This window comes from Aethalodelphis obliquidens, unplaced genomic scaffold, assembly GCF_003676395.1.
Source record: "Aethalodelphis obliquidens isolate GAN/ISIS:26980383/991018 unplaced genomic scaffold, ASM367639v1 scaffold12, whole genome shotgun sequence".
Lineage (NCBI taxonomy): Eukaryota > Metazoa > Chordata > Mammalia > Artiodactyla > Delphinidae > Aethalodelphis > Aethalodelphis obliquidens.
Window position 1 is genome coordinate 36,967,814 of NW_020837956.1, and position 13,469 is coordinate 36,981,282.

At 46.8% G+C, this 13,469-nt stretch overlaps 2 protein-coding genes across 3 annotated transcripts in view; one reads left to right on the plus strand and one right to left on the minus strand.

Moving 5' to 3' along the window:
- Window positions 1-477, minus strand: part of CPSF3 (cleavage and polyadenylation specific factor 3) — a 43,951-nt gene extending 43,474 nt beyond the window's left edge. Inside the window, exon 1 of one of the 2 annotated variants that reach the window (XM_027113843.1) lies at window positions 328-477. In XM_027113843.1, coding sequence (XP_026969644.1) covers window positions 328-377 — 50 coding nt within the window. In that variant the 5' untranslated portion in view covers window positions 378-477. Of the gene's footprint in view, window positions 1-286 lie in introns of both variants that reach the window. The other variant, XM_027113844.1, reaches the window with a different exon arrangement.
- Window positions 478-593: 116 nt separating this feature from the next.
- Window positions 594-13,469, plus strand: ITGB1BP1 (integrin subunit beta 1 binding protein 1). The gene is made up of 7 exons (XM_027113853.1): window positions 594-722; window positions 5,340-5,444; window positions 7,845-7,923; window positions 9,213-9,349; window positions 11,500-11,592; window positions 12,149-12,298; window positions 12,784-13,469. The coding sequence occupies exons 2-7, from the start codon at window positions 5,373-5,375 to the stop codon at window positions 12,853-12,855; spliced, it is 603 nt and encodes a 200-aa protein (XP_026969654.1). The 5' UTR covers window positions 594-722; window positions 5,340-5,372; the 3' UTR covers window positions 12,856-13,469.

Below are 13,469 nucleotides of genomic sequence, written 5' to 3' on the forward strand. Positions count from 1 at the left end.
ATCCAGGTCCTCCTCTCATCCTGCCATGCTCGGCGTCACCGGTTCCCTCAGAGCCTGCTACTCTTTGGCGAACAAGAAAGCGCCCAGCGGCCCCACAGACCTTCTTTCCCGGCCCCCAACTCCACATACTCTCCTCCCTTGGAAAAAGCAAAATCCCATGAAACCGAGCAGGCCCCTTCCTATCCACAGTTCTCCAAAGCCCTGCATCCGGAGGCCTGGCCCGCAACTGCGGACCAAGGGACCAAGGGCCGACTGAAGAGCCCAACCACCCGGGTACCCTCCTCGCCTCACAACCCGTGGCTTCATTCCCTCTCGCTGGTCCCTTACAGGGGTCGGATCAGCAGCTGGTCACTCTCTTCTGCGGGAATCGCAGACATCTGCAAACGGGGACGAGGAACAGGTTGCGGGAGGCTTTCTAAATTGGAAGAGCAGCCACAGGGAACCCACAAGGATGGTCGCCGTCCACCGAGAGCACAACTTCCGGCGCCCGGGCGTCAGCCACCCTAGGCTCCTCCCTCCAACTTCCGGTTGTAGAGCAAGGGGTCGGTCCGGGCACCCGGGGCGGGGTCAGGGCTGCGCCTGCGCGAGGCTTCGGAGGCGAGGCCCGGCGGGCGGTGCCACGGGCCTCGAAAAGCGGGCGCTGGCTTTTGACACGGAGTGGCTGCCGCGGCTCGGGCTGCCTAGGCTGTGGGTGTCTGACCCCGACCGCAGTCGGCGTTGAGGTGAGAGCCCGGCCCTCGCCGCGCTTGGGCTGAGCCTGGCCGGGAACGCGGGTCCCGAGGGCGGCTCCGGTGGGGAGGCTCGCGGCGGGGCGGATGGGTGGGGCCGCGGGGGCCACGGTCTCCACCGGGACCCGCCTTCCCTGGGTGGGGGACCCAGGCCCCGAGGCGGCGCGGGGCCGGCGGCGGGAGCCGAGGAGCGGGCCCGGGCCTGCGGGAGGAGGCAGTGCCCCGGTGCCGATTCCTGTCTGGGGTGGGACTGCAGCTCCGGTGACGACGGGTGTGGCGTGTGTCTGGGTCCGGTCGGAAGGGTGATGGAGTGAGAGCATCCACGGGGCTGCTCCCCACGTTCCTCATGTCAGGCTCTGATTTGAGGGGCGATGGAGACCGTTCACTTTTTGTGCGGGATCCTGTTGGTTCCTCCACGCGTCGTGGCTGTTTCCCCGCAGCGCGGGTCCGGGGTTGCGTCTGTTTTGTTTACTGTCACCGGCACGTGGCAGGCGCTCCCGACAGGAGCTGGGCGGGGTGTGGAAAGAGCTTTGGAGCCAACTCTACCAAGGTTCCAAACTTGGCCCCATGGTGGCCTTGGGCAAGCTGCTTCATCAACTTTGCACTTTGGCTGCCTCATTGGAAAGGGGCTGTAATACTGCAACCTTGCTGGTCAGTGGAGAGGGTCAGAGGTATACACAGATGGCATAAGGGTGTGTGTGTATGTGAGTGTATAAAATATATCACCTGGCACTGGGTGGCAGATGGTAGGTGCTCAGGACGTGGGAGTTGTCATCTGGATGTTATCTCACAAGAAGGTTCTCCGGTTCATTAAGCATGGCCTCTGCCAGGCTGTAGCAGGCATCGGATATACAGAGCTGACCTAGCCCTGGTCTTTGATGAGCTCACAGTTCTGAGTGAGATAGTTACGAGTAGACAGTAGCTAACTAATGCTGAGATCAGGGTATAAACTCAAGCTGTGGAAGACCCATCCCGTTGCCCAACCTGAGGCTTTCTAGAAGAGAAGCCTGAACTGAGTCTTGGAAGGTGACTGGTTAGCCAAATAAATAGAAGGTGGAAGAGCATTCTAAGCAGAGGGAATGGCAGGAGCAAAGTGTGGAAACAGGGAGCTGAGTGCATGCTGAGAACCGCAAGCCAGTTTGCATGCATTCCTTACAGATTAATTGAGTGTGAAACTGGTTGTGGACGATGAGACTAGGGGTCCACACGAGCCCGGTCATGGAGGACCTTGCGTGTCCTGGCAAAGAGCCTGACTTCAGTCTCTAACTTTGAGGAGGCAACAAAAGATTTGAAGCAGGTTAAATGGCATCTGACTTGAGTTTTAAAGAAATCATTTCAGCTGGAGCTTGATGACAGAATTGAAGCGGCAAGGAGTCCAGCTGGGACTGATACCGACCAGGGTTCTTGGCCTTCCCAATCAGTAGAAATGGATAAGAGGCCAGTCCAGAAATTCAGGCAGGGCTTGACTGGGGCTCCTGCAGCTGCAGGAGGGGAGCGAAAACAAGTAACAGGTTCCCTTGCTCGCTCCTCCCCGCCAAAAGGGGCCAGAGCGGTGGGAGGCGGGCGAGCTCGTTCCTTACATGGGGTGAGGGTAGGGGTGTGTCCAGGGGTCGGGCAGAGGGGCGGCTGAGGTGTTTTGCCCACCCCCTGGCGGTGTTGAGCGCAGGGGGCACGCGCAGGACCCTGCTTTGGCTCTCTGCTCTTCAGAAGTGGTAGTTGGGGTTTTTTTGGTCTTTTTGTGTTTTGTTGTCCAGAATTTGCCCCAACTGCACGTGCATACACGCAGTTATTTTTAGTTCCTTTATAGTTTCTTTGTATCTGTTACTCGAGAAGACGTTTGTCCACTTGCAGTCACTGCAGCAAAGTGTCCCAGGTCCCAGTCTGTCTCAGGACAAGGTCCCTCACCCTTGAAATATCTCCTGATGGCTTGTGAATTCCTTACATTGTATTCCAGACTTTGTGCATTTTTATGGGTTAAGGGTCCATTGCTTTCATCACATAATGAAAAAGTGTTTCTGTATAGCCATAGTCTAGGATGATGCAGGCCCTGTTTAGAGACATGGATGAGGGAACTCTTCAGGTGGGGTAATCAGTGCATCTTGGACTTGGCTGGATGTGAGGGCTGGAGGACAGAGAGGAGTCGGTGATTTCCTGGTTTCTACCAGAAATAATGGAATTTATTGAAAGGGAGAGGAGAGGGGCTGCTGTGGAGGGGAAGAGGATGGGCTCTGGTTTGGCCTTTTGGCCTTTGATGAGTCTGTGGAACACCCAAGTGACAGTATCTTCGGTCTCATTTTTATGCACGAATAATTTAGAGACAAGAATGACTTGCTTAATTAAGAACATGCATCAAAATAGTGGCAGATATCAAAGGTTTTTGTAAATGCATTTCCCCTTCAGCTCCTAGATTGATGATGGAAAGAAAGTCTTAAGGAGTTGCAAAGCCCTTATTAAGTAGTGATTTTCGAATCGTTCTAGTATTCCAGGGATTTGAAGAGATGCTTCAGGATTTCATGACAATACTATCAAATTTTAAAAAATCATATTTAAAATTGTTATTTCTATATATATATAGTACTTATATGTACTTAAAATATAATGTGCTTAAATATGCTATACACTGACCTTCTAGCCCATCAATTATGGTATGTTATGCTGCCAGGTTAACCCAGTTCTGTGCACACCTTGAGGCCCTCTTGCCTTCTCTTTCTAACCGAGAAGTATCCTGTGATGGCAGGGCTATCGTTTGCAACGAATTATCCACGGAAGCCTTCTAAGTAGGCCCCCTCTTTTTACTCTTGTCCTGTGCAACTAGTTCCCTACCCAGCAGCCAGTCATCTTTCTAAAACAGAAATCTGATTGTATCACCTGACTGCTTTTTTAAAACCCTCTGAGTCTTCCTGTGAAACCCAGAACAAAACCCCAGCTCTCGCTGTGGCCTGCAAGGTCTCCTGTGGCTCTTTCCCTCCTGTCACTTTCCCTCCTCCTCCTATTCTTAGTCATATTGGCCTCTCACCGGTCTGTGCGTCAGAAGGACGTCCACTCTCGGAGCTTCTCCTCCACGTTCACGGCTGCCCCCTCCTTCCCTCAGGGCTTAACTCTCGCTTCCTCAGAACATCTTTTTCTGTCTAAAATCGTCCCCCCTTCCTTTGATCACTATCTCCTTAAGTTGCTTTAGTTCCCCTCGTAGCAATTATTGTTTCCAAATAATGTGTTTTATATTTGGTTTCCCTGTTGGTCTGTCTACTCCCTCTAAAAATGAGCTCCCTGAGGTCAGGGGCTTTTTCTGTCTTATTCACTGGTGTATCCCCAGCACCTGGTAGGTGCTCACTGCCTACTCAGGAACGAATGAATGAATCACATGTTCTCGTTACTCCACAAATGAAGCAGAGATATAGAAATAAGTTGGCTGATGGGGCTGATTAAAAAGCTTGGGCTCAGGAGTCGAGTTTTGGGTCAGTGGCCTAAGGTCAGATGCTAGTGAGTGGATTTGGCGGGGGTGGCCCTCCAGATTCAATGGGAGAAACTGTGTGTTGGAGAGGGGCATGCATTGACCACCCCGTGATTTACTCATTCTTTTCCTTCATCAGGTCCCTTGTTTTTCTGACAAGAATTCACCATGTCGGAATGAAAGGACGCTATCTGTGCAGACTGCTGTCTGTTGAACGTTTGAAGACGATAAGATAGTGTTCGATTCTGTAGTGAGCAGGTTCCCTTGTTCCCTCTGTAGAACCAACCTTTAGGAAACATTTGTTAGGTTCTTGTATTCATAAATCCTCCTGAAAGATGGGTCACAGTTCCCTTGTCTACAGAATGCAGATTCTAACCTGTCTTCTGTAAGCCCCCTGATGGGGGGCCTAGAGCTCCAGCAGAGACCCTCAGAGAACATCTGTGTCACCAGGTTGCTGTGAGGATAAATTGAGACAGTGTGTTTGGAAGTACTTGAACTATGAAACATTATGCAGGCTAGTTTGTAATTTTCGAAGTATAATATATGTGCTCCTATGAAATGTGCAAGGAGAAAAAAGAGATACATAAGCCTGACTCTGGGAAACTTAAGGTCACCTCCTTCCCTGGCCTTACTGGAACGAGATGAGAGGTAGCACCTGGCAAGGTTTTCATGTCAGCCTTTACTTAAAGATAGTTGGAGACTTCAAGAAAAATGCACATTTCCGAGATGTGTCAGCGCCTTCCGTTCTTAGCCCTGCCATTCACAGAACAGGAACCGGAGACAGTGACGTGGTTGATAAACTGATATGTCACATATTTTACTAACGTCTTGAGTTGGTTAAAGGGAAGGCAGGCACTTGAATATATTGAGAACTAGATGTTACTTCTGAACAGTGCTTTTCACACCTCCAGAGATGCCAAGAAGGTTCCTACCTTTTTGGTTTATTGGGTTAGAATCTTGTGATTCAAAAAGAGAATAAGAATGAAAAAGAATAATACCCACATTTTGTGGTCAACGGAAAATATTTATGTTTCAAGTAAAAGGAATACGCCGTGGAACTGGGAGGAATTGATGGTTTTTATTTATTTTTATTCCTATTACGTGTAAAGGGATTTAAAGTTGCTTTTCTCAATGTACCTAACCAACGCTTGTTCTTCCAGGGGGCATGCCTCTGGATCGAGCTATGGTGGAAGATGTTTCGGAAAGGGAAGAAGCGACACAGCAGTAGCAGCTCCCAGAGTAGTGAAATCAGTACTAAGAGCAAGGTAGGGGTGATGGCGTGGAGGCCGCAGTCGTTAAGTGGTGAGAATTTTGTTTCTTCTAACCGATGCTGCGTGAAGGGTACTAACCCCGGCAGACCTGCTGATGTTCTTCAAACTAGAGGTTTTTCACATTCATTTTTTTGCACTCGACACGCATTGTGCGCTTGATTTAATTTTATTTTGTTTTGGTAGATTTTCTGGAGTTCTTAACTCCGCTAACCTGGAGGGATTGGGACTTCCGAACGGTCTCATTGAAACGCTGATTTTTAAATTGTTTATATGACAGGAATTGCAGGCACTCAGGGAGCTGGATGTCTTGAATTCTAGGGCTTGAGGTGTGTGTGCAAATTATAATTCTGTTTAGTCACGGTGAGTTAGTTGGATAGTGAGGAAAATGCCCTGGTGTGAGTGTGTGGGACCCTTCGAGTCCCAAGTCCTGGTCCACTGGGTCCGCTAGACTAGGACTAGAGAGCCTGTTTAAGTCATTCTCCACCCTTGTGAGCTCTCGGTGCCCAGTGCCAGGACTGGGTGAGGCAGGAGAGGAGCCCTCGGCCCACACGCACGGGTGCCCACCTCCGGGGTGCCTCTCACCAGCCTGTGGGCAGCGCCCTGGGTGACGACGGCCACGCCCAGGGACGGACACACGCACCACTGCCCTTCGGGAGTTTCCAGCAGGCAAGGGCAGCGGTGTCGTCACTGAGCTGTCAGCACGTAGCCAAAAGCACCAAAACCTGACCTTTTAGCAGTCCTGTGCAGTCTTAAATGGGAAAACTGACCGTTTTCCTGTCAGGTTTCGGAACTCCTGCAGCTAGCTGAGACCCACCCGCTGTTACCTAAGTGTGAGGACCTCAGCCTGGGAATCAGGCCCAGCTTCCTGTTTTCTAGATCAGAAAGTGGATAAAGGGAGATGTGCTGACCTGCGGCTCGCAGAGTAGGACCAGAGCGCGGTTTCTGATTCCTGAAGGACCTGCTGCCCCGGGCAGGTGGCGGAGGCAGGGCCAGAGAGGTGCAGGAGGGCCGCGGGCCCAGAGGGAGGTCTTACCCCGAGTGATGGCGAGCCTCGTGCGGTTCCTAAGCAGGGTGCTGGGACTCAGATTTGTGTGCCAGGATGATGTAAGCGTCTGCCGTTACGATTCGGAACCTCAGAAACTAGGCCAGTTTCTCCCTTCCTGTTCTTCTGTTCTGAGGGTTGTTAGGTTCTGACAACCTGGTTGCTTTTCCCGTGCGGAGGGGTAATTTGAAGCACAGAACCTCACTCTGTCACACGCTTCCCAGAAGCCAGCCTGACTTCGTAACGGCATCTTAATTCCAACTCCCCTTCCGTCACCCTTTGAGTAGTTAGGTTTTTTTCCGATTTGTCAGAACCACACATGATGTTGAACTTCCGTGTGCATACGGCTCTGCTCTTAGTTTACATTCCAAGAAGTGCTGTTATTAAGAAAGGGAAGCAGTAAGGCTTGATACATTTTTGCATTCACCTTGATTCACTTCTTAAACATCGAAAATTTTGAGTGTACTTTTAAAATTTAATTTTGATTTGAAGTGTAAAAAAGTGATTTTTTTTCTTTTTTGGCCGAGCTGTGCAGCTTGTGGGATCTTAGTACCCCAACCAGGGATTGAATCTGGGCCCCGTCAGTGAGAGTGCCAAGTTCAAACCACTGGACCACCAGAGAATTCCCAATAAGTGATTTGTTTAATCAGAAGTTTTTACTGTTATTTCTAAAAAATGAGAGTATGATGCTGTAGAACAAACTATATTAACATGTATGATTCATTAAATTTTGCTTAACAGGTTTGTTGGTTTTTCTTTGTAATTCACATTGCAGTTATGCTCTGGTCCACCAGTCGGCCTGTGTTTACCTGTTGTAGGCCAGGTAGTAGCTGGAGTCATTGCAGATGCTGGGGTGAGAATTAGGAGACGTAGATTAGAGATCTAGGGTATTTACTAGATGTAACCTTGGGTAAATCACTTCACCTGTCTGTGTCTCTCCGCTCATTGACTAAACAGGATAATATTAACTCCCTGCCTGCTTTCTGCACAGGGTTCTTTTGGGGTTCTTTGGAAATATTACAAAAGCAAGGTGTAGGTTTTCACATATGACATGAATATCAGGTATCTTATAAGGAGATACAGGTAGTGGCTCTCATTTAAACTGGGAGTGTTGACCTCACGTTTATCCAATATTGTGTGATGGCAAGAGCAGTTGGGACTGTCTGCTTTTCTGGAAGTTTGCTAAGGAATTTGTCTTTAGAAAAATCTGTCAAGTCGATCTACCTGAATAATTGACCTGATTTTATATGTGTTAATTCAACTCTAATAAGTCATTTGAACGTTTGGTAGAGAACTTGAGAGAAGATAGTGCTTCTAATTGCATTTACGGTTTTTCTGTTGTTATTTCTCAGTCTGTAGACTCCAGCCTTGGGGGGCTCTCGCGATCCAGCACCGTGGCGAGCCTCGATACCGATTCCACCAAGAGCTCAGGTACGGAGGGCGGATCATTTTGGCGAAGGCTGCTAACTGACGCTTGTGCAGTTCTGCCAGAGTAGCACAGGGAGTCCTTGAGTATTTGGGGTTTTCTTCCTCTGCTCTGCCAGAAATGGTCCAAGATCTGGTGGAACGCAGGTTGGGGTGGCGGGTGGGTGGTGAAAGCCGCTGCCTTGGAGGAAACTGCTCTTAATGGTCGTGGAGCAAAAACTTGTGGAAAACTTCGTGGTGACAGTTTAGAAGTGTCAAAATAGCTTTGTAAGAAATGGGCTGGCCGATTGTGAATTATTTCGGAATTACATTCTTCGTGGGGGTAAGACAACGTCCTGCTGATTAAAAAAAGTTAACATCAGGAGCATGTGGTAACGAGGGGAGCATCTGTCATAGGCCCTTGAAAACATTTATGCAGCCCCCCAAAAGGAGCAGCTCTTCAGAAATCAAAAGGTGGTTTTTGACCCACCTGCTAGCCGGTGTGTAATTGGAAACCTACTACATTCATTTTCTTGTATAAAATCCTTCCCCTTTTCCTTTCGGGATCATAGGCGACTCTGTCCATAAAAGGTGGTAGGAGTGGGAGAGAAGATGTAAAAGGGAGTATAGTAGCATAAGGTCTATTGTCTTTACTTCCAGATGCTTTAAAACATTAAAAATGTGGGCATCTTTTTATTACATAAACATAATCTAAAAGTCACCACAGGGTATTCCTTTACTATTGCAGACGTTGTAAGATCCTTTGTGGTACTTCTGTACTGGCTGGATTTTACGGCACACACAGTTCTTCACCTATTACCATCTGTTTCGTAAGGGACTTCCTGTCTGGCATTATTCCATCTACATTGAAAAAAAAATTTTCTGGTCTTTTCTGACTGAATGGGAGAGGTAGATCAGGTTTCCTGAATCAGGAAAGAAAGCTAAAAGTGAAAGGTAAAAAGGGAGAAGAAACCAAAAAATAATTAAATGTCATATGCATTACAAAGGTACTCAATCATTGTCAAATTGACAATTTAGTTCTCTTTTTGAAGAAGAAATGAAGCATAGTAATAATTTATTCCTTTTGAGATTTTTATATATTTAGTACATTGTGAGTCACTGAGGAAAAGGTTAGTGAAATTTTTAATTCTTTCCCATGACATCAAAAAGTTTGCATTTAAAATTTTTTAATTTTTATTAAAGGTTAACTTCTGATGACACTGTCTATTTCCTGCCTGGGGAGAGGTTGAGGATACCCTGTAATGCAACTATTTCTTTTGAAGTCTTACTCTTACAATTTTTCTTTTCACCTTTAGGACAAAGCAACAGTAATTCAGACACCTGTGCAGAATTTCGAATAAAATACGTTGGTGCCATTGAGAAACTGAAACTCTCCGAGGGAAAAAGTCTCGAAGGGCCACTAGACCTGATAAATTATATAGATGTCGCCCAGGTAAAAAAAAAAAAAGTTCAATTTTCTCAGATTCCAGAGTGAACTCATGGCTTTGGAGAAAGACAGCACTCTTCCAGGTCTCCTCACTGCTTCTCCTGAAGGCGCGCTTTTATCACTGTTAGTTGTTACTGAGCGCTGGGGTCAGAGGAGGTACAGGGCACCTTGGATACCGAGTCGAAGAGGAGCACAGGGACACAGTCCCTTCCTTCACACAGTGCTTTTCACTTTTTCTGGGGCTGACTGAAAAAGTCCCCTTGTTTAAATGGGGGAGCCGAGGGCTTCCCTGGTGGCGCAGTGGTTGAGAGTCCGCCTGCCGATGCAGGGGACACGGGTTCGTGCCCCGGTCCGGGAAGATCCCACATGCCGCGGAGCGGCTGGGCCCATGAGCCATGGCCGCTGAGCCTGTGCCTCCGGAGCCTGTGCTCCGCAATGGGAGAGGCCACAACAGTGAGAGGCCCGTGCACCACACACAAAAAATATAATAATAAAAAAATGGGGAGCCGAGTACGGTGGCTGGGTACACACCACAAGCTTATCTCTAAAAGTCTGGCAAGTCTTACTGTATCTCCGTTGAACTAGTTTTAGCTCTTTGAATAATCTAATTCATAGTGGTGTTGACCTACCATATCTATTTATTCATACCCTGTTTCCAACAAGAACTGAGGTAAGTTTCAAAAATATATCCTGGTCAAGAAGATAAAAAAATAAATCACCACGAAGGAAAATTTAATGTGAACATTAAGACAAATCAAGGTGTGAGGTTTGCGCCTAAAGTATTGTAAGGTCCGTACCCTTGCCAGAGTTGGGAGTGGATGAGCCAGAAGACTTAATACTGTCAACAGTTAGTAACTTGCTTCCCAAGTTTCTAGAAGACGGAATTGCTTGTCTTTGTTTTCATTAACAAAGGGATATTACTGCAATGGAAAGAGTCCCTTATCAATTTATAGTGTGCTGGTTACTATTAAGAGTATATAGTCTCTTAACTCATGGAGATGGGATCCTTAAATATACTGTTTCATATCCTCATGAAAGTGAAGGAAGTCTCCGGTGTCTCAGGGGAAATCAGCTGATCTAATCTGCCATTTAACAGACAACTGTTGGTAGTCTGGGCAAACACAATTATCCCAGCCTTTAGTTTGAAATATAAAGTCATTCCAACGTGCAAGCAACAACTAATCTAAGTAAAGTATTCTACTGAAAGATTGCTAATAATGTTTTCTCCCAAAAGTACACTAGGCATTTCATTCTGACAAGGACTGCTCAATTTCTCACATCACTGCAGAAATGGGGCTTATCAGAATTCTATTATTGACGATAGCGTTGCTATTAGCCCATCTGTTGATTCTTGGAATTGATTTAACCTGCTGTGAGAAATGATTGGCAAGAGTTTACTCTTGCATGTGAGGACCCAAGAATTAAGGCAGGTGGACATGGCTCGTTTACCATCATCTCTTTAGTGCAGGCAAATGGTTCCACAGAAACACTGACCGTATGGAATATCTGCTGATTGCCAGCAACATCATATTTATTTTAGAGAAGGCAAGTTAGGCTACTTAACAGATAGAACTGGACCATCTGCTAGGGAAACCATCAGGCATCGTGTGCTGTTTTACTTGTTCTGAATAGCTCAAAATACTGACTGATATTTTTGAGAGCCGAGTAACCATTCTTCAAGCAGCGTTTACTTGTCCAAAGCCCTGGGGCGCTGGGAATACCAGACATACCCAACACCCGGCTAAGATGTAAAGCGGCTGAGAAGAATGGCTCTTGCTGCATGTTACCTGTCACTTAATGTGCTGACATGAGTATAAACTTTGAGTAAAGGCCCTTCATTTTTCTAATGTTTCTAATGTAAGTATTTATTTAAGCCTCGCTGGGATCTGTGAGGAGTATCAGTTTGTAACTGGGGTTAACAGTAAGCATGGGGTACATGGATCTGAGTTTTGGTCAAATTTGCAGACTGTAAAACAGGTCGGGGGGATATTTCTTCTGCCTCTTTGGAGAGAAATTCCTGCTGGGCTGTTGTATGCCCCACATTCTTTAAAGGGTTTGGGTTTATGATGGCCAGATGCTAAAATTGACCAATCAGAATTAGGAATGAAACATAATTTTTTAAAATGTATATTATGTAATTTATTTTTACTTTAAAGCAAGATGGAAAGTTGCCTTTTGTTCCTCTGGAGGAAGAATTTATTATGGGAGTTTCCAAGTATGGCATAAAAGTATCCACGTCAGATCAGTATGTAAGTAATTTAATTAAGGGGGAAAATGTGTTTTAGGTGTTGGGGAGTTCAGGCTGGGAAGGGCCCTCTTGTAGTTAGGTCTGCTTCTGTTTGCAGAGTGGTTGGCTTGTAAACATTTCTGGCACCTGGCCTTAAAAGTGACCAATTTCCTAGGGTAAATGAATAGGGGCTTTTGCTTCTGTGTGTGTAGGGCCCAAGCCAATCCCCTCCCCTCCCCTCCCCCGGCTGGTCCCCTAATGCATTTTCAGCTTAGGACCCCATGCCGATTCAGAGCAGGCATCAGCTTGGAAGCTGGGCATAGAGGACGGGATCGTGAACTTAGATCATCTCACTCCATCTTCCTAGAACTTAAGTAGGAAGGTATGATCCTAAAGGCAAATTGGCCCATAACTGAGCCAATAACTGGGTGAAAAATCTGTGAAACTACCTTCTGCCCGATCCATGGATGGATATGCTCAGTTTAAAACCTCATGATAAATTCTGCACAGGAAAATGCATTTTAAGAATGGAGAAGCATGTAAAATAGCACGGTCTTTCTTCTCCCTGATTCCTGCAGGATGTTTTGCATCGGCATGCTCTATATTTAATCATCCGGATGGTGTGTTATGATGATGGTCTGGGGGCAGGAAAAAGCTTATTGGCTCTGAAGACCACAGATGCGAGCAACGAAGAATACAACCTGTGGGTTTACCAGTGCCACAGCCTGGTGAGGTTTTCAGTCTCCTTGGTTATTAGTCTAATAATTCATCAAACAAAGTGGCAAAACCAGAGACTGTTTAGTCTTTTCAAAGGCTGAAGAGATGCTCTCTGCCATGTGCCTAGCAAACACCTGGCATAACAGGAGAAATGAGTATATCAATCAGGCCCCAGGTCAGCCGGGCCAGACCTCCTGCAGGTTGTTTGTTAGGCCAGCAGATGTAAAGCTGGTGAGGGAAAGCGGTGTGTCCTCCAGGGCAGAGCCACGCCTTTCCATACCTTGTTCTGACTCGTGAGGCTCCCTCCCGAAGGCCACGGGGTCCTGTGTTACCGCGTGCACTTCCTGAGGGGCGGAGGAACACGGTGACCCAGGCAGGCCGTGTCTGGGGCTTTCCAAAACTGGTGATGTGTAGGTTTAGGAGAGGCGTTAGGAGGGTCGCGTTTACTTCGGGAAGCGATTTATGAACTCTTACTGTATCTTTTCACTTAACGTAGGAACAAGCACAAGCAATCTGCAAAGTTTTATCCACTGCATTTGACTCTGTGTTGACATCTGAGAAACCCTGAATTCTGCAGTCAAGGGGAAGCAGACTTCACGTGCAAGTTCCGCTGTTTTCTCAATAGTTCTGTTTTCACTCTGCGGTGGTGTTGAACTATTCTGGAAACATGAGCGATCCTTGGCTCTGGATTTTCTGAAGAAACGCAATGTATAAAATACCAGTCGTTTGTTTTTCTATTAAAATGTATCTTATTTAACAGTGAGTTAACGCTCAGTGAAGTTACCTACCTACTGGGACTAAAAAAGCAACGTCATTTGTCGCTTTTAAACACAAATAAGCTTAATAACCTTTACGTGTCGCAGAAGTGCCCTCGGTGATGAATGAACATGGAGAACTTTCTGAGGACGACCAAGGCCGTCTATCCTGCAGCACCGGCAGGTGACACTGCCAACTCAAGTCACAAAGAGGAAAACTTTAAAAGTGTACTGTCAGGATGACATGCTGGTAACCCGCAATAATCATCTTCAGGGTAATTAGAAGTAATAAAACCTTCAAAGATTACTGCTCACGTTAAAAGTCACACACTGTAAAGAATCTCATGTTCAGTAGGCTAGTGTATTTTTAAAAGGACTGTTTTTATATATAGTGCTTTACTAAAGATTAAAAACATGAAAAACACCA

Excerpts from the sequence above, each read along its gene's own strand:
- ITGB1BP1 (XM_027113853.1), top strand. The coding sequence starts at position 5,373 with ATGTTTCGGAAAGGGAAGAAGCGACACAGCAGTAGCAGCTCCCAGAGT. Across the intron at positions 5,445-7,844 it reads AAATCAGTACTAAGAGCAAG|TCTGTAGACTCCAGCCTTGG; the intron begins GTAGGGGTGATG and ends GTTATTTCTCAG. Across the intron at positions 9,350-11,499 it reads ATTATATAGATGTCGCCCAG|CAAGATGGAAAGTTGCCTTT; the intron begins GTAAAAAAAAAA and ends TTTACTTTAAAG.